General features: G+C 43.5%; 1 protein-coding gene across 3 annotated transcripts in view; it reads right to left on the bottom strand.

Moving 5' to 3' along the window:
* dgkb (diacylglycerol kinase, beta) overlaps positions 1–8,819 on the bottom strand; it is a 49,093-nt gene extending 40,274 nt beyond the window's left edge. The window contains exons 1-5 of one of the 3 annotated variants that reach the window (XM_053432792.1): positions 8,750–8,819; positions 3,740–3,816; positions 3,074–3,094; positions 2,490–2,643; positions 740–877 (exon numbers count right to left, since the gene is read on the bottom strand). In XM_053432792.1, coding sequence (XP_053288767.1) covers positions 740–877; positions 2,490–2,643; positions 3,074–3,094; positions 3,740–3,816; positions 8,750–8,819 — 460 coding nt within the window. The remainder of the gene's footprint in view (positions 1–739; positions 878–2,489; positions 2,644–3,073; positions 3,095–3,739; positions 3,817–8,749) is intronic. The other 2 variants (XM_053432793.1, XM_053432794.1) reach the window with 2 other exon arrangements.
* Between the last annotated feature and the right edge of the window lie 11,171 nt (positions 8,820–19,990).

Below are 19,990 nucleotides of genomic sequence, written 5' to 3'. Positions count from 1 at the left end.
GGATTTCAACTGTAAATAAATAAAGAGGACGAGCTCCAGAGCAGAAAATATGAAAACACGAGGAATAGGAACCTTGATCGTGAGCTACTTATTTGAATTATGGGAAAACAAGAAAGAAAAAGTTGGATTAGATGTGCTTGTTAATCAGAGAATGGAAAAAGAGAAAAGTGTCTCACTCTGATGAAAAGTATTTCCTGTACTGGAGCTTGTTTAGGTTCATGTCATCATGTTGTGTTAACCTCACAGAGAGGGTTTTGTTGTTGAACACAAACAATAAGACAAAAGTGTTTTAAAAATTTTTAGGGAAATTGTTTAATGGACTTCAAGACAAAACTAAACTACTTTCTTGTCCATCAGACGACTTTCTGATTATAAGACTCAGGATTTCCATCCACCTGTTTTTATATCTGCTGCTCTCGGGAACTTGATGCTGCGTTTTTCCACCGAGCAGCAGAGGAAGAATTTGTGGCATTAGCTCCGTCCTCACTCGCCCTTTGCCTTTTTCTCTAAGCTTCACTCTGACCTCACCTCGTCTTTCCATCCGCTGAGGTTTGACTCAACCAGTCACATTACATCTGCTCCCTTTAACTCAAGCGTCTGGCTTTTGCACTTCACCTTTTTTATTTGGGTTTTCTCTGAGATCCAGGAATCGAGCGGTAGCACCGTGGTCACACCGCTGCGCCTCTGCTGCTCGCTGTATAATAACAGGATAATAAAAACCCAGTTGTGTGACACTCACACTCCAGCTTGTCCTCGGGACGTCCTCCCTCCAGCAACGACAGGTAACACACGATGTCCTTGAGCTGCACCGCCTCCAGAGGCTGCGGCAGAGCGGCCATCTTCAGGGGGGTGGAGCTCCCTTTGATCAGCTTCAACCCTGCAGGGGGGGAGACAAAAGGTCAAAGCATCCTCCGCATGGCGGCTAATGTTAGCCCAACAACCTGCTGCGCTAGGAAGCCTGGCATTACTCAACCGATCAATCGTGTCCAGTTCAACCAAAGGTCAGAGTCCGGTTGTGATTTGCTTTGTATTTGGATGCAGGGATGTTTTCTCACTGTGGATTTGTTTGAATTCTATAATAGAACGTCTCCATCTTATCTCACTGACTTTAACAGTCAACGATGCTACATTAAATATTTAGTTTGCTAACCTTTGACCTTTGCTCCCGAGCTTTGGGTAGTGACCAAAGTTAGAAAATATGGACACAAGCGTTCTCTATGAGTTCAGGTTTGGAGAACCTCTCCTTGGCTGAGAAGCAGCAGCCAGTCGAAGAGGCTCAGGCAGCTGATCGAGAGGCTTCTCCAGAGCTTCCCTGTGGAGGTGAACACGAGTGCGTGAGCCCGAGAGGGAGGAGACGCTTGGCTGACCCAGAACAGAAGCTGGAGGGATTATATATCCAACCTGGCTGAGACGCACCTCCAGGTCCCTGAAGAGGGGGAAGACGTGGCTAAGGAGAAGTCCTTCATTCTTGTATAAGCAGTGGAGAGTGGATGGATGGTGGACGACGTGACAGCTCCAAAACGCAAAGCCAAAAAGTGTCGATTACATAAAGAGAGAAAGAGCCAAAGGTGAATCTGCTCTCAGTGGATCTGCTGCTTGTAAGAGGAAAGAGATTTGACAAGCGAAGGAAACGTGTCGACAGGAGCGAAGGTGCTGCAACAACTTCCAAGACACAACTCAGCCTGAATCAGAAGGACAAGGAGGCCGTAGCCCATCAGGTCTGAGCCACTGGGAATGGAGCATGTGTGTTTTTAATCACAGGTGAGGTCCGATTCACTGGTTTGCATAAAAGAACCAGTGCAGGACTCTGCCCTTCCCCTCACCCTCCCACTCTAAGCATTGATGAGGCTTCTACGGTGGCCTGCAGCTCACAATGACACAAAAGCATTGTTAAAGTTGAATATAATGGAATTGCACATAGAAAACACTCCTGTTCTGCCAATAGACCCTTGTAAATCATACACACTTTAACCTTTAACTTAACTTTGAAGACTCATTGTTTGAATTCACATCACAAACTGACGTGTGGGAGGTTGGTGGGACTTTGCAGTTTCATTAAACTTTACACAAGCCGTCAGTGAACAGCTGTATTTCAGACAGGATTCCTCCTGATTGTCCTGTTCCGTGCATCGGTTAGTCATCACCACATAAGAATGAGACATTAAGTGTAAAATCTTGTAAACAAATAAAACTCTTGCCAAGACCATTGGCAGCGTCTCCACTATGATTTACATTGTTCTCCATCCGCCTGGACTTGGCAGCCGCTCTATTAGTCTGAAGGCTCGAAACAGAAAGAGGCTATTTTACATCTCAATGAGGTAAAGCTCAGTTTTCAGTGTTATTTTAAAAAACTCTGTTAAAATGCTGCGAGGACAGAGAATAACCGACACACTGGCGCTGGAACAGAATTCAAATATCAATAACAGACACAGAGACAGTGTCGTGTTTACACTCCGAGCGTTCGTTGGGAGTAAATATTTCATCTGTACACTTACCAGGGACTTTGGGTTTGTCAGAACATGAGGGAGTGGGTCTGGTTCCCTTGTTGCTAAACGACATGAAGAGGTGTTGACAGAAGTCCTCGGGCAGCTCGCTCTCCAGGAACGTCTGCATGAAGACCTTAAAACCCTCAAAGTCGATCTCCTGCAAAACGGGAAGAGAAGAGGCCGGGTGTCATGTTGAGCTGCAGAGAAAATACACAGAGGGTTTCAGGACGTGCTGCAGAAGCAAAGCTGCAGCCGGAGAAAGTGGTGAGATCCGTCTGAAAGGAGTTCACTTGTTTCTGGAGCTCATTCCTTTGCTTACTATGCATGTAATGTGTTTTTATTTGTCCGACAGCTTCATCCGTCCTGTTGATTGCTTGCAAACTTGGAAACTGATTTATTACCAGACTGTTCAGGTGAGTAATATCTGCCTACAAGCGGTTGCACCCCCCTCCCCCCTCCCCGATATATATATATATATTTTTGTATTGCTCAATTGCAGCTTGATAGTTGAGTTACTCAGCGAGGAACTTTATGAACATTTAGCTAAAACACAGCAACAACAGAGAGGAGGAGGAGACTTCAGTTACCTGACAGAGGATTTCCTGCTTCTGGAGCATTGAAGAGGGAAAGAAACCCAACAAGTTCACGGATGCATCGTGCAAATATTGCATTTTAAAAAGAGTCACAATAAAATGCCACTAAATCATGGATGTTTTAACTATCATGCAGCGATTATGAATGTATAAATTGGATTAAAAGTTGTGTACTGGATTAGAGTGAGGCTGCAGTTTATCTCTGCACCCAAGAAGAGAGAGATTCCGTGAGGTATTCACGCTCTATATTATTTGTATTCATTTAGATATGCAGAAAAGTTAAAAAATAAAGTTTTATTCTCCACACCTCATTATTCTCGCACAAAGTAGTAAATTCCAGCCTTGAAATGCTTTTATTATGGAGACATCCCTGGATAAACCATTCAGCTGCAGGGTCGTAAACCCAATTATTTTACCTGCCAGCCGGCAGCTTACAGCTCAGACTGGGTGTCACAATATTTTCCAGAAAATGAGAATATGCAGAGGAACCAATCGTCTAAAAAATTCATACTTCTAAATCATTGTGTTTAATTATCTGTGGGAAAAGCAACAAGTGCATGTGAAGAAACAGCCTCTGTTGTGTGTGTATATGACGGCGATCGGCACATCTGGATTGAATAGAGCGATAAGCATCTGTTGTGTAATGTAAACGGAACATACCTCCTCTGGATTGTATTTAGCCAACACACCATCTCCATGGAACTCCTGCAGCACATCCTTCAGCTTCTTGGTCGAGTCTGAGCGAACACATCCAGCACAAGTTAGTGCATTTGTGTTCTTCTGTTAATCTTCAACACACAAACACACTGGAAAAAGGTGTGTGTGTGTGTGTGGGGGTGGGGGGGGTCATGAAGTCTGAGCAACAAATGAAGCTTGTTACTGCAAAAGACTTTCTACTTTAAAATGTGCAGCATCTCTAGGGAGACACGCACATCCCCTGTTTGTGAGTCGGAGGTTGTGAATAAGCAGCCAGACAGTCGAGGTCATGTCAGTACACAAAGTGTGAGTGAGATCTACACTATCCTGCACACAAACCTGTAAACTCTTTGTGTTCTTACTGGTGTCAGCAGTTATTGGAGCTTCTGAAAGTGGTGTAACTCAAATTAATGCAGCTACAACCACATCTTTTTGCTGAACAATAAATGTACAAAAGGTAAATTCAAGGCAAAAACATTTATAAAAGAAGAAAGAGGATCATTGGTGGTCAGGAAACGAGACAGGGTTCAGTTAGGAAGGGGAAAGAGTTAAAACATGACAGCTATGACATGAAAAAGACAAAAGTGAAGCCAAAACATCTTGATCACCCCCTAGTGGCGGGAAAATGTGGTCACCAGAGAAGGATGTCAGCGTCTGTATTTGTAAAATCTTGGATTGGAGGATTTGAAAATGCGTAATCCACGTTTAGTGTATGGTTTCATAATATTGTGACTTTTTGAAAATAGAAACCAAAACCATGTTTTAGAATATATATTGTTTGTGATCAGGTGAAATGAATGAGATATGGTTGGTTGGCATATATTAGTCACCGTGAGATCTTACATTTCAAATCGTCTAACACTTGAATTCTGATGATTAGAATCTCTTAAATCTGTCATAATATTTGTTGTCTCCGATGTTTTAAAAAAAAAAAAGAGTTTAAATTTAAACATTTAACAGATTTGTTTAGCACAGGCTGATGTGTCCCCACTCGTGTGAAGCTCAGAGCGACTCGGCTACAGGCGGGAATAACTTGAGCAGAGTCGCTGTGATAATTAACCGCGTGCTGCCGAGCGTTTATGAGCCCTCCTGCTAAATCAATTCCCCGCGCCACAGACACCAGCTTCTAATGTTACTGGAGTTAATAAGAAGGAGCATCGTGTCACAGGCACAGGACGGCCTGGTTCATCTCCAGGAACGAGCCGATCCCTGCTCACAGCAACTTTACACTAACGGTGTTTGTTTAAGTTCTTTAACGAGCAGGAGACCGCCCAGCGTGTCACTGATGGATAATCAGCAGGTGAGTTCAGCAGGTAACGGTTATTTCTCTCGTCAATAACTGAAAGTGGGTTTGTTATGACCGTTACAGTAAAAGTCCTCACACATGCAGAGAATAGGGAAGTTTAATAATTCATGAGCTTTTGTTTTTCCATTAGATTTCAAGCTTATAAAGAACCAGGCTCTTATAGAACAGATTATTTGCTGTTTTGAAATCCCAGCAAATCCTGGTTTTAATGGTGGATCGATGCCGACCGGCTACACGATGAATCACGAGCATAAAACATTTTATTCCGAGTAAATAAATATTGGAAAATGGGAAAAAAAGGCAAAGGCACCGGATGACGGACATGATTTATAGAGAGTGGAGGAACTACACTTCCCATAAACCATTTCAAATGATCGCTTCTTGAATTAAACCTTGTTTTACAGATTTTCAGCCGTTTGAGTTAATTTTTCTCAAATCTTAAAAACTCATCCGTCCATCCCATCATAGCAGATATGAATTTCATGGTAGTGGTCAACATTTCCATGGAAACAACAAGCTTGACCAATCAGAGACATCACTATAACCGCAAAGGATTGTGGGTAGTGTAGTCCTACTCTGCGTTTTTCCAAAAAATCTGTTGATATCATGGATATGTGGCTTGTGGCTTTTGTATAACATTTTTTTTACAATCCCAAAGGTTAAAATATTATGGCAGATATTGAAAGTAATGGGGTTTGTGCCTCTGGAGCAACACTGTTAATCTGTGAGTTACAGTAACACTTTGTTTACATTCTGTAGATGCTGTGGATTAAATGTGAGAGAGAAACCTCCGTCTACTAAGATGCTTTTCAGTTTCTCTTTCTCGCTCTAATGGATTCGTCTCTTTTCTTTTCTCGGGGTGAATTTCACCATCAGTGTCGAGATCTTAACGAGCGGCGTGTCATCATTATTGACCATCTTTTATTAGCACGCCATCTCCACACACACGGCCATTACCGCGCACAGTGATTATGTGTCCGCTGATTGCCTGTCACATTCACCAGCGCTGATGGTTTCACTGGTGTGTGGCTCCGAGTCGTTGCATCATAAACACACTGAAGATGTTTTTCAACCTTGAAAGAGTAGAAATCTGCTAAGTGTCTCTCTGCTGCACTTTGCACACGAGACAAATACATCACATAAAGAGAAACTCCTAATTGTTGTGAGTCAGATCTTAAGGTGCGAGACTGGGCGCACAGCTATTAAAATGTTATGAAACTGTGCACGGCTCACTTTAATGAGAGAGACAGCAGGAGGGGGTGGTTGGGTGGGGGGGGGGTGCAGGGAGAGAGGAGGAGGTGAGGTGATGTGATGTCTATTGTTGCTGCTCAGACAACGGGATATTTTATGACCTGTAGCAGGGCAGCGCACAAAGAGACGCCCGGAGCTCGTTGAAACATGATTATCCAAATCTGTCTCGCATGCACACAATGCCTGCACGCACAAACACACACACAGACACACACACACTCAGACACTTCAGTTCTCTCTTGATGCTTTGTGATCCTCCTCCCTCTGCTCTTTGCTTATTATCCCCACATAATTTGTTCATAACGAAGGTACATTATGAAGCCTGGCGTCTATGAAACGTTCATTCAACCGACTCCTGAGCCTCCCACAAAACAAATATTATACTAAACACAGAGACAGAGAGAGAGAGAGAGAGAGAGAGAGAGAGAGAGAGAGAGAGCTACCTTACCCCCTTAGTGTCATATTGTCACCGGGGACGGAGCGATTAAAAGGAGAAAAATGTCTTTATCAATTAAAAGAGATCCTGCGTGAAGAGCATTAATTATTAAGAATCTCTTAAGAGCAGATACAACACACAATGTTTGACACGGCTTGAGGACGTTGTGTTAAAAATAGCTGAGATGTTGTTGAACCACTAACACAACGAGCTGACAGAGAAGCACTCAGCATCGAAGAACGTTTGACGTCCAAAGACTCTCGGCCGTCGTTTGTCTTCCCACAAACGATTTACTGTGACCGACGTTGTTGTGTGTTTTTTTTTGTTGCACTTTTCAAAGCCGCCCCGACACCTCGGCATGCGTGGGGGGGGCGGTGCACAACATCCTGCGGTGAGCCTGCCAGGTGGCGTCATACTTTCCATCCCTGGTACCATTTCAAATGATGAAATGTGTCAACATCTCGGAGCGTAACATAAACTCCAGGCATCCAGAGCTCAGTCTGCTGAGCCGGGGCAGCCATTGGTCGGGGGGGGGGGAGGATGAATCATTCAGAGCTCTAACGGCACCATGCGGATTAAATGCCCGAGCAGCTCGAGCGTCAGCGAGAGGAACACGGGGCCGACGATTAAAACATCAAAAATTCATCATTAGATGTTGGAGATTACATCACCACAGTGAATAGAGTTGAGGCTGTAGCAGTGTTAACACGTCTGTGGAGGAGGAACACTGACGGTTTAGAGGCTTAAAATCTTTTCTCATGATAAAGTGAAAATTTACCTCATGTCATAACAATGGCGACTTTCTTGAACGGGAAGAAACGGACCAGACGCAAAACAGTCACGAAGAAAGATGAGGAAGATTTCACGTCGTCTTGTTTTCTTACCAGGATTCACTTCACGTTCTTTAGAGACTCTGGTTCAAGACATTAGCTTAGCACAAACAGCTAAACCTCACCAAGAGAGGTAAGAATACACCTTCAAAACAAGATGGCTGCTAAAATCCAAACATTTAAAACAGGTGGTAACTTCAGGTTCTCATCAAAAGAACCACACAAAGAATCCATGTAAAAAAGATAAATGTAAAATTCCCTCATATTCCCTTTGCAAAATTATCTTTGCTGGTTTAAAAGTTAAAAGTTATAAATGTCTTCCTTCCTCATCCGACACACAAAGATGGCGACCAAAACAGATGCAGCAAAATATCAGAGGAACGTCCCCATGCAGATTTAGATTTCAATATCGAAAAAGCAATCTGCAACTATTTTCTTCCATTATCAAGAATAAGCATAAACAGACTCAAATTGTAAAACCTTAAATATCAGTTGTTAGAAATCAACAACCAAACATTTCAAATCCAGTAAAACCTGCAGAGAGACATGACCACGGCTGGGTCGTTGTCAGAGATGAATTAAAGTGTGATCACATTTAATGAGAATTTTCCTCAAAACTCTACTGAATCCAGAGTATAATAAATAAGCCGGAGACATTTCTAACTTGGGATTCTTCAGATTCCTGATGTCAAGTGTTTTTCCCCCCGTGGAAAAATGTGAGCTGACACATGATTTCTATTTGTACCTTGAGAAACTAGAATGTGTGATGAAGTCTGTTGAATCACTCGTTAGTGGAACTGATGACCCAGGATTGGTTTAGGGAACAACTGGCTGCTATTGGCTGAGTTTCTTAATCAGCTGTAGTTTAATTTAGCTTCACCTGTCAGACGTGTATTTATCAGGTCTGATGAGAACAGTGGGTGTGAATCAAAACCATAAACGGGCCGTAAAAAACAAAACCTGTTAAAAAGACACTTCAGGTTTGTCACTGCAGGAAAAAATGTTCCTCTCCCAGTCTCACACATCCCTGAAGCTTGTATCTGAAAGTGACAAAGTGACTTGGAAAATAACTTTTCACACAGAGAAAGCAACGACAGCATCTCCTCGACATCACACACACACACACACACACACAGAGTAGCTCTACTCACACTGAGTGTATTCTTGTAGCAAGGCAAACTCAGCCGGGGTCAGTGTGACCCACTTGTCCTGGCAGCTCATGGTGTTCAGGCCTCGTCTCCTCGTGCACCGGGCATCGGGCGCAGCGGGGCGTCGGGCTGGGGAACAGGAGCACACATCAGATCCCCTGTCCCATTAACACACGTCAGATCACCTGTCCCATTAACACACATCAGATCCCCTGTCCCATTAACACACATCAGATCCCCTGTCCCATTAACACACATCAGATCCCCTGTCCCATTAACACACGTCAGATCACCTGTCCCATTAACACACATCAGATCCCCTGTCCCATTAACACACGTCAGATCACCTGTCCCATTAACACACATCAGATCCCCTGTCCCATTAACACACATCAGATCCCCTGTCCCATTAACACACATCAGATCACCTGTCACATTAACACACATCAGATCACCTGTCCCATTAACACACATCAGATCCCCTGTCCCATTAACACACATCAGATCACCTGTCACATTAACACACCTCAGATCCCCTGTCCCATTAACACACATCAGATCACCTGTCCCATCAACACACATCAGATCACCTGTCCCATCAACACACATCAGATCACCTGTCCCATTAACACACATCAGATCACCTGTCCCATTAACACACATCAGATCACCTGTCCCATTAACACACATCAGATCACCTGTCCCATTAACACACATCAGATCACCAGTCCCATTAACACACATCAGATCACCAGTCCCATTAACAGCTCCTCACTTAATGACAGAGAAAACGACAAAAGAGGGTCAACGTGGAGGAACTGACACAGAACGGGAGAGGGAATGAGAACATGGAGCATTTAGAAGGAATCAATTTAGATATTGATATATCAAAGAATAACATTGGTGCAGCTGTGCATCATGCTGATACTCATCCTATTTCTTTATGTCTAGATATTTGTCCAACTTTCTAAATTGGTACTTGAAAATTTCCTTTTTTAACTGAAAAGCTCACAGATTGATCCAATAAACCTTATTACCAATTAGCAACATCTGGACTGCAGAATGCACATCTGGACTGCAGAATGCACAAGGACGTTTCTGACCAATAAGAAATATCACAGGAAACTGCAGCGACACAAAAACCCTTCTAACTTCAACCCAACTCATGATTTTGTGCTAATTTGGGTAGAACACGCTTCAGGAGCTGGTTGTGGAAACGACCTTGCATCAGCTCGGCCGGTTGCTCTGATGATGATGATGACAACATGATGGAGATCAGGCTGAAATGGGCTTTCACAGGCTGGTGCTCAGATTCTGGAACCTAGTCCAGAATCCAGTGAGAGTTTTCACCAAAAGCCTTTCACACGATGTGTCGAGCGTTATGTCAGATACAGTAAGTCCAGGTTTCCAGCTGCTTGAAGGGAGAACGATGCTCAACACAGAGAAGCAATCACAGAAATCAATTAAACGTGCAGAGAGTCGATTGATTTTGAGGTTAAGCAGGTTTGTGCTCGGAGGCTGAGATCCTCCATCATGTCAGCGTGTGGATCACTTCCCTCGTGAATATTCACCAAGTCACCGAAGCAAAGTGTCGAGCTGATATTTGTGCGTGAAGCAGCTGATTTATCAGTTTGACACACATCAGTCCCGGTTCGCTGTATTGATCAGAACAACATCACGGCTCCGCTGGCGAGTCGGACATGACCTCGCTTCCCCTCTGGTTTGTGTAATGAGCGTGCATGTTAGTGTGGGTGTCACTCAGGCGTCTGTGTGGGTCTGCGGATGTACATTTGTACAATCGTGTGTGTGTGTGTGTGTGTGTGTGTGTGTGTGTGTGTGTGTATCATTCCTCTAGCTCCTTATGATGAGCTCAACAAGTGGACGTGTTCATTCATGTGAAGGATGTGTTTCTGTGTGCATGTGTGTAGCTAACAAACACCACAGTGCTTTTAATTAGGCATCAATGTTGTGAGGACTGTTATGCAAGTGTTTGTGTGTGTGTTTGTGTGTGTGTGTGTGTGTGCATGGGCAGAAAATGTTTACCATCTACAACCCCTGCAGGAAAGGGCTGTGACATAAACATAAGCTGTATAAATTATGAGCAGAGCATCGTTATGACTATGTAGATACACAAAGCAGGAGTCAGAACAGTGACAATCCACCGGAGTTGTGCGTTAACACACTGGGTGCGTGGGATTCTTCCTCCCTCGCATAAACTTTGATCTGCCCCCGGAGCTCAGGCGAGAAAACGATCTGCAGCGTCTTCATTTCATGTTTCTGCTCCTGACGGCACAAAAAGGAGCTGATGGAGAATCTTCTCATCCATCTCCTCCGTCTCCTGCGAGTCTTTAATTCCAGCAGCTTCATGCACTGTAGTAGCGGTGTGTGCAGTGTGTGCTCCTGCTGTTGCAGTGCACACCTCACAACACACAGGGCTGCCACCCTCTGACTCCAGCTCCATCACATCAGCTGCTCTGTGCTGCAGTGCTGCAGTGAGGAGGCTCCATGTGCAGCGATGCTCTAAGATCTGAGCTGATGACAGGAGATGTAGAGCAGCCGTGGCCACACTGCGACACAGAGCAGCACAGAGAGGAGAGAGAGGAGAGATCAACACGCTGCTCACCTGCTGCAGAGAGGAGGAGGAGGAGAAGGAGGAGGAGGAGGAGAGGGAGGCGTCCTCCGGTCCAGCCAGATGTTTTCAGATGAAGCTCCTCATCGCCTCCTCTGGCTCTTCTCTCTCTCCGCTGCGAGGCTGAAGTGGGTGAGCGTAAAAAGACGGGGGGAGGACGGAGGAGATGGAGCAGCAGCAGCAGCAGCTCCTCTCTGGTGCATGCGAGCGGGAGGAGGACGGGGGGGTGTTTGTTTTTCTCCGGCAGCGTCTGGTCTGTGGTCAGAGCAGCATCACTGTGGATGTGAGGGAGAGAGAGAGGAGGAGAGAGAGAGAGAGAGAGGAGAGAGAGCACAGTTACCCAACGCTGCTCTGCCTGCAATGATCAGTTTCCATACTCCCGCTCCCTCGCGTCACATCCCTCTGTCACCCCCCCCCCCCCCCCCTCCACTGAAACACCCTGAGGTCCAATGCTCTCCTGTTATTTTTCTCCCTCCCTCTCCCCTCTCTCTCTCTCTCTCTCTCTCTCTTCTTTCTACTCCCCACCTCTCTGCTTCTTTCAGTCCATCTCTCCGCTCCGGTCACCGTGGCTCACATCAGTCATCCGACCACATTACAGCTTCCAGCACGACGGGCGGTAAATGCAGCAACTGGTGGGATCTCTCCTCCAGAGGACTGAGGAGAAAGAAGAGAGAAAGAGAGATGGGGGGGGGAGCATACAAAGAGATGAAAAGATGAAAAATGAGGACAAATAGAGGGAGAGAAGACAGAGAGAGAGAGGGAGAGAGAGAGAAGATGAAGATGAGGCAGGAGGAGGAGGAGGAGGGTGGATTCTTTGACCAATTTGTTTCCTAAAAAGGAGATTTGAAAGCTCTCATCCAGGAATTCATTTTAGAATTGAAAAAAAATACATTTCAAGCAGAAACTAAATGTGGAGATAAAATAAATAAATGAAAAACATTATATTTGCCATTTAGAGCAAATAAAAAAAAATAATTCTGAAAGAAATGTGGATTTTATTCTGAAGTCATAAATTCAGATTGGACACAGTCCCACAGTGTTGGTGGAAAACCATTAAGCTCCAACGTCAGTGGCTAAAAACCACTAAGAAAGAAGACAAAATAATAAATTAGATCAAAGATATGATCGAGTATTATCTTGTTACATCTTCAATATAAACACGTAAGAGAAGCATATGTAACTTGTTTTGCTCTGGATAACAAGCATCATCATAATAATGGAATAATAGAATAATAACCACTACGACCCCGACCTCCACACCTCTGTTGTCTTCACACACATAAAAGAATGAAAGACATGAATCATCAATAGTCTGAGGTCCGTACAAAAGGTTGATAGAAAAAAAAATAGACAAAAAGGTTACGTCACATCTCAGAGAGTTAAATAACCTGTTTTTCAGATCATTTTATTCATAAGTGAAGATTCTGCAGCTTCGTGTTTATGCATCATAAATATTTAGAGGCGTTTAGTCGACTCACTCGTCCAGAGAGATGCACGACGGAATGAACTCCGTGTCTTCACTGGAAGCGATCGATAGCAATGAGCCCCGGGGGTCGGAGCCGCGTCAATAACACATACAATGTAAGAAAGTCTTCAAGTCGGCACAGAAAGGAGACACACACACACACACAAACACACAAACACAAACACACACTGCTAGAAGAAAGAACATGGGGGGGGGGGGGGGGACTCATAATATCTCTCTGTCAGCACGGCTCACATTAACAAGAGGTCGATCAATGAACACAAAACAAATCAATAGAAACAATAAATATTTATTACAGGATAACCATTTAAATCCACATTGTTCATGTTTACGGCTTCTATAACTCTAAATATAACAAATTGACCCCGAAGAGAAAAAGGTCAGTCAACCTAATAATAACAGTAAGTAAATCTTAGAGGATTTACCAGATATTTATACAAGATAAATATATAGGATTCAAAAATTAAAATCCTTGATCTGCCCCCGATATCTACAGCTATATAAATTTGTTTCTTCCTCGAGCGATAGAACATCTACCTCCGTGATGGAGGTAATGAGATAACAAATGCAGTGGGCCAAGTATTGAGCCATGTGGCACTCCTAACATCACAGCAGGATTGTTTGACTATTAATATCATTTGGTTTGTGGATTATTCTTATATCAATTTTAAGTGTTGGCTACTTTTATCATCCGCTGTGGTTTGATAGGAGCTTCGGTGACCTTCTCCTTTATATGGAGACGAATCATTTGAAGAATACGACAAAAAAACACTCATATTTTTCAACACATTCTCCTTTTCTCTACGACCTGACTCTTCTCTGACGGGGGGGGGGGGGTCACATTCCAGTTCCCCCTCATACGTCTAGTTTGGTTGTAAAGCGTCTTGAGGCAAAGGTGTGAAACCAACTCTTCGGCAGCGATTTTCTAAAAGACCAGAAGATCACGGGCCAGACGTTTACCCTCCAGCTCCTCCAGGGGAACCGCTGTGGAACAAATCTCCACCTTTATGGAGACGGAAAACCTTTGGGCAGGAGGCACAGAGGTTACTCCACAGTAGCTTCTGCCCCCGTCGCTCTGAGGAGAAAAGACTTGAGCTGCTTCCTGGAACAAACCTGAAGAAGTAAAACATTTCATTCATCAGCTCAGCGACGACCTTTAAGTCCCTCGCTCATGTAGCCTCCCACCTGCAGGAGCCACCGACCCACCGGCGTCAGCCTGGATCGACTTTCCTCAAAGATCGCGGAACAATGACCCAGATATGGGCGGTGTGTGGGTGGATGTGTGTGTGTGTGTCTGTTTGTGTGTGTTTGTGTGTGTGTGGCTGAGCAGTGAGCCAATAACATTTGTGTTTCAGCGCTGCCTCCAGGCCGTCTGTGTAGGTCATGTGGGTGTTTACGTTTGTGTCAGAGGCAGAAGCTGCTGAAGTATCGACACGTCCTTCACATGTGACGCTCAGTGGGACACAGGACATCTGCTCCTCAGGGACATTTAGTCTGCTGCACGGTATTTAGATTATAAGTCTTTAAAGTTAATATTGTAGTGCCGGTACATAAAGGAGGTAGTTGGTTGCTCACTTTATTGCACAGTAACTTTCACTCGTACCTCAGCTCTGACACACGGGGACCAGCAGGTAAACGGAACAGCCAGAGACGACTTCCTCCTGGCTGCCTCACCCTGACCAATCAGCAGCCTGCATATGCTGATTCTGCAGGTTAAGTTTAGTGGTGGTAGTAACAGTGAAAGTCGTAATATTTTACAACCAGGATCCTACACTGAGAATAAATCTGCATCTTAATTCCTCAACAGAAGTTCCTGATGATAACATCAGCTAATAAAGATAAAAAAAATATGATATACAACTAAAATAAAGCAGCCACTGAGACAGGGGGTAGAGCGGGTCGTCCTCTAAACAGAAGGTTGTTGGTTCAATCTCTTCACCTTCTACATGCCGAAGTGTCCTTTGGCAACGTGTGAGTGTGTGTGAATGGTAAAAACTGTCTAGCCATAAATATACCATTTACCAATTGAACCACATAAACTTCCAAAAATGTATTCCTTCTGATTTTCTCAGAAGACATTTTATTCTCTGCAGTTAAATTCAACCTAATTTTATTCTAGGCCGCTGCTGGACTCTGATTCACCGACCCCCTGTGTCAGTGGTCTACATTTAGGCAATAAGAGATGATCTGATGTCACAGACGTCCTTCTGTATGTCTAACAGTTGTGTTGTAGATGAATCTAGTTCTTGACATGCACCTGCCTGAGCGTCATCACACTAACCTCCTCCTCCCTCTGTGATGCTTCCCTCTTTGCACAGGATGTGTTTAACATGCAGATGATGCACGTCAGACGAGGCCCGTCAGCACTGACAGCATCGAACCTGCATCATCGAGGGGATCTCATGAAGTCATCGAACATGTGGGTCACCCGCCCCGGCAGCTGACTGCGTCCCACTCCGGATCAATGATAATTATAAAGTAATCCCTTTGTCTCCGTGGGGGAAGTGAGTGTGACGAGTTATCGTCTCCGTGGACAGAAACACACGTAAACTCTGAGACTCAGTGAAACCAGTTCAGCATAAATTTGCTTTGTGACTCAGCAGCGTTGGACGCACGCACAGAAACAAACAGTGAGGAAGAAGAGAACGTTAAATCCATAAAGCTTTGCATACGCACTCTGCTGATATGATGACATCAGTACACAGAATAGAGTCTCTCCTACTTCCTTTCTTGTTATATTAAAATTATTAACCTGCGTAAGAAGTCGTCCCTCACTTCTTAAACAGGATTTTTATCAGAGTAAACCAGTGACTAGATTAACTAGTGGTTAAGTAGCTTGTCTGAGTCTTTCCCAAAGTTCAGAAATATACCAAACAACAAATCTCTTACATTAACTTGTACACGAAAATCTACTGTATAAAAATGTGTTGTGTATCTTTCTGTCTCTGGCTTTTCAGACATTATTACTTGTGTTTTCATATTTTTTGTTTAGAGCTTTTTGCTCTTTTTTAATTGTTTATTTTTGGCTTCTTTCACAGCAGTGGAGTCCAAAGTCTGGAATTATATTTTGAAATTAAAAGAATTTTTCTACATCGAGAGGAACAGATTATTTCCTTAGAATTTGACAGAAATGTAGAAAAGATATTGCAGCATGTTGCTTTAAGACGGTGTCTGTAACTTTAAGTCGTTATAATCACTGATGTTCAAAAATGTGGGTTTGTTTTACACAAAAAGGCTCAATGATCGAGGGGTGGAGCAAGCGTATCTAGGTCCCAACAATAAATGTGCTCGACCAATCGCTAGTCAGTCTCAGCTGTCAATCATGACCTCCCATCTACAAACATGGAGGAGGCTGTGTCTTGAAAATCGAAATATTTGTCTTCATCTTTGATAAACTGTCATATCATCTATTTTTCTATAGTTTGGATAAAGTCTACGGGGTAAACAATGTGGCTTGTCTTTTATTTTCTTGGCAAAAATAAAAATCAAACAATATTAATGTATAATTTGGTGGTTTTTCTTTCTGTGTTCTGCTTCTATTAAAAAAAACGGTTCATGCCAAATGACCAAACAAAGACCAGGAACAAGAACAGTAGATCTAGAAGCTTTAGATCCCCGGTGATGAGGCGAGTCCCTCGTGCAGAAGATGTGAGTCTCTGGTTATGTCGCCTCTATTATGACACACGGTTATAAACTGATGATTATCACACATTCCTGAACATCACATATTGTATCTTGATCCATCTGCTGCGAGCATATTGCTCTTGGAATAAACATCACATTCCCACTTCAACGTTACAACATCGCACAGCCAATCAAATCGTCACGTTACCGAGACGAGGGGGGGGGGGGGGGAGCATCACCGCCCATGCCTGTGACAGCAGCACGTACAGTTTATCAATTCCACCCCCCACTTCTGTCCCTGTGCGCTATAAATAGCCCGAGCGTCTGGTTGCGGAACACCATGTATCATAATGGGACCATTACATAAGAGCCTGTCTTGAGCGAGCACACAGGCCGACCCCGGGTCCTTCTTCCCAGGAGGCCGAGGCCAAATGGCTTGTGGCTGGGTGACAGACAGCTGGGTCTCCCTCGCTGAGTGAACGTCCCCGGGCGCGAGTGCAGGAGCATTAGGAGCTGGGAGAGAGTGACGTTAATGTATGAACACTTAATATGAGCCCGGAGGCGTCTGCCATTTCCAGCTAATCTCCCAGTATGTGAGAGGAGCACTGGTCATTAGTGGAAGAGTTTCATTCGAGGCCGCGTGTGCACAACATGTTGTGTGTCCGCGTGGCGTCGGGACTCAGACAGTCGAGTGGCTGACGTCATCTATGAAGGGAGGAGGAGACTGTTTATGTTGTAAATGATAAATATTAATTGGGATTTCTTGTGAACGATTAATGGATAAACACAAACTGATTCTCACTATAACTCCTCACTCATCACTTAAATTAACTGGATTTTGCATCAAGCTCTAAATCGTAGCTTTTAATGTCAACACTTGCAAACTATGTTGATTTCTAAAAAGCACCTAACTTTACACTTTTTAGCTTGTAGAGATTAATTTGAAAACATTTTAAATATATGTATCAGCCTGTCAGAGCTCATTCTTTTTCATTTTCTATTAATCATCTTTCAGTGTCTCACATTACTGGAAAGAGGCATCATTGTGTTGTTTAAACGCTGCAGACACACAAATACAACGTGTGTTGTTTACAGCCTCCATGTTTTTCCACATTGTGACTTGAAAACGCGCTGACGAGAGAAGATGGAGAAGATTCGGTCTCACATGAATGAGGACGATCAAAATAAAAAGCTTCAGGTACAATAGAAACTTTTCAGTCTAATATCAAACAGGAGGAAACAGAGCAGCAGCAGTGAGGTCACAGAGGTCATAATTATGATGTAAATAAATAAGCAACAACACTATAAAAAGATGTGATACACAGAGAAATAGTCGTAAGTTAAAGTCATAAAAAAGAAATGAATTGTCATGTTTCATGTTTGCAGTTGAACAGGGAAGCAGATCCAGAACCTGCTGGATTTGATGAATTAAAACTCACGGTTCAGTCAGCAGGTGGAAGGTGAATCTTCTAAATGTCCAAACAACTGGGAGAAGAACTGAAACACCAGGGAATCCAACATGTGACAGAACCAGTGGAACCAAACTGGGAGGAAAAAGATGGGACGTTCCCAGCAGAGCAGAGGAAGAGGCAGGTTAATTAAACTCAGGTGTGTGTGACACATGACATGAGGTGGAAACAGGAACAGGAAACTCACAGGAAGGGAAGCAGGAAGAGGAAGAAAGCTTCAAAATAAAACAGGAACTAACTGAAAGGTCACTGAGAGAACACATTCCTTCACCAAATGAGGTTTAATAAAGTCCTTTAGGAAACCACATTTAAATTCATGAAAATGAAACTTACTCATCAAGTATGATTTCTCTGGGAAATCCGACTTTCCTGGGGATCAAACTTTATTTAAACTGGTTTAACAGGAAACAACGGTTCCTGGTTCCAAAAACATAGAACACATTTAAATACTGAGTGAGGATAGAACATCACACAGATCTGATTCCATGTAAGTGACGTGTGTTTGCATGTGCCCACATTTGTGCATTCATGCATGTGTATGTAGTATGACAGACACACACACACACACACACACACACACACACACACACACACACACTTGTGCAGACAGTTGGTGATGTTATCGTAGAATGACTCACTGGAGGAATCTGTGTGGCTGAGGGAGAACTTCACATTTGCTCAGTTTTTTCCATCAACAGACGAATATGATGTGTTGATATGATTGTTCATACAAAGATAAAACTTGTATTTGTAGAATAAACATAGATTTAAAGTTATAGAGTAAAGTTTGACTGATGATCTTTGTGTTGTCCTCTTTGTTGCTTAGATCTCACTCATTCTGTACTTTTCAGAAAGTCAGATTTTCTGCAGGTTCCTCTGAACGCTGCTGATGCGAGTTTGTCCTCGACCCAGTGAACACAACAAATTCTTACGAGAGCCCAGGAGCTGTGATGATATGGAACTGGCATGTGATCATATTCATTCAGCTTCGTTCTTCACCCAGTGGCCCCGTGAAGAGGAAGAGGAAGAGGAAGAGGAAGAGGAAGAGGAAGAGGAAGAGGAAGAGTGAATATTTATGTTCCCACCGTTTATCTTTCTGTCTTTTTGGTTTTTCAGACATTATTACTTGTGTTTTCATATTTTGTGTTTAGAGCTTGTTGCTCTTTTTTAATTGTTTATTTTAAAAGAATTTCTCTGCATCAAGAACCACTGAATATTTCCTTAGAATTTATCATAAATGTAGAAACATTTTTGCAGCATATGTCTCTAGGACGGTGTCTGTAACTTTAAGTCGTTCTTATCACACAGATGTTCGAGTCTTCATGTTCCTGATGACTTTGGTTTCAGTTTTTTTGATGAGATAAAACCAGGTGAAACATCATGATTGACAGCTGAGACTGACCCATGATTGGTTGAGCGGGACCTTGCTACCGTGGCTCCACCCCTTCCATCGCTGCAGCGCAGATTCAAAATGGCAGCTTTTGTATCTGGAACATTTTTGCATTATATTCCTGGAGAGTGGGAGAAAGTAGAAACACGACGTCCATCTTTGTTTTGGGTTTGTGGTCGTAACATGTGTTCAGTGCTTTGTGCATAACGATGCAGAAAAATAAAAAAAGCAATAAATACAGACAGACTCACATTCAGAGGATAAATATGCACTAAGATATTGAAATGTATTAGAACCACAGCAGCACAGGATTCTGTTTAAGCCGATCAGCTGATATTTATAACTTCATTAAACGGGTCTGGGAATCTACTGGCGTCAGTTTGGTTATTCAGAGGTTGGTTTTTAAAACGCTGCCGTTAACCTGCCGAGGACAAGAGGCCTGCCGGTTTGCTCCTGCTCCCTTTTTTCCCTTCTTCTTCTAAATTACAACCAGATCCAATTGTTATCGACGGCGCCATCGATCGTCCATCTTCCTCGTTTCCATTAAGCGAGACCCCGGACGGCGTTCTCCCACCACTTAATAGAAGGATTTCATGTACAGGTAAAGGCCACTTCCTTCTCCTCCGCGATCAATACGTCAGATTCT

The sequence above is a fragment of the Pleuronectes platessa genome, chromosome 10 (genome assembly GCF_947347685.1).
Source record: "Pleuronectes platessa chromosome 10, fPlePla1.1, whole genome shotgun sequence".
In the NCBI taxonomy this organism is placed as follows: Eukaryota; Metazoa; Chordata; class Actinopteri; order Pleuronectiformes; family Pleuronectidae; genus Pleuronectes; species Pleuronectes platessa.
This window is presented reverse-complemented; position numbering and strand designations above follow the sequence as displayed.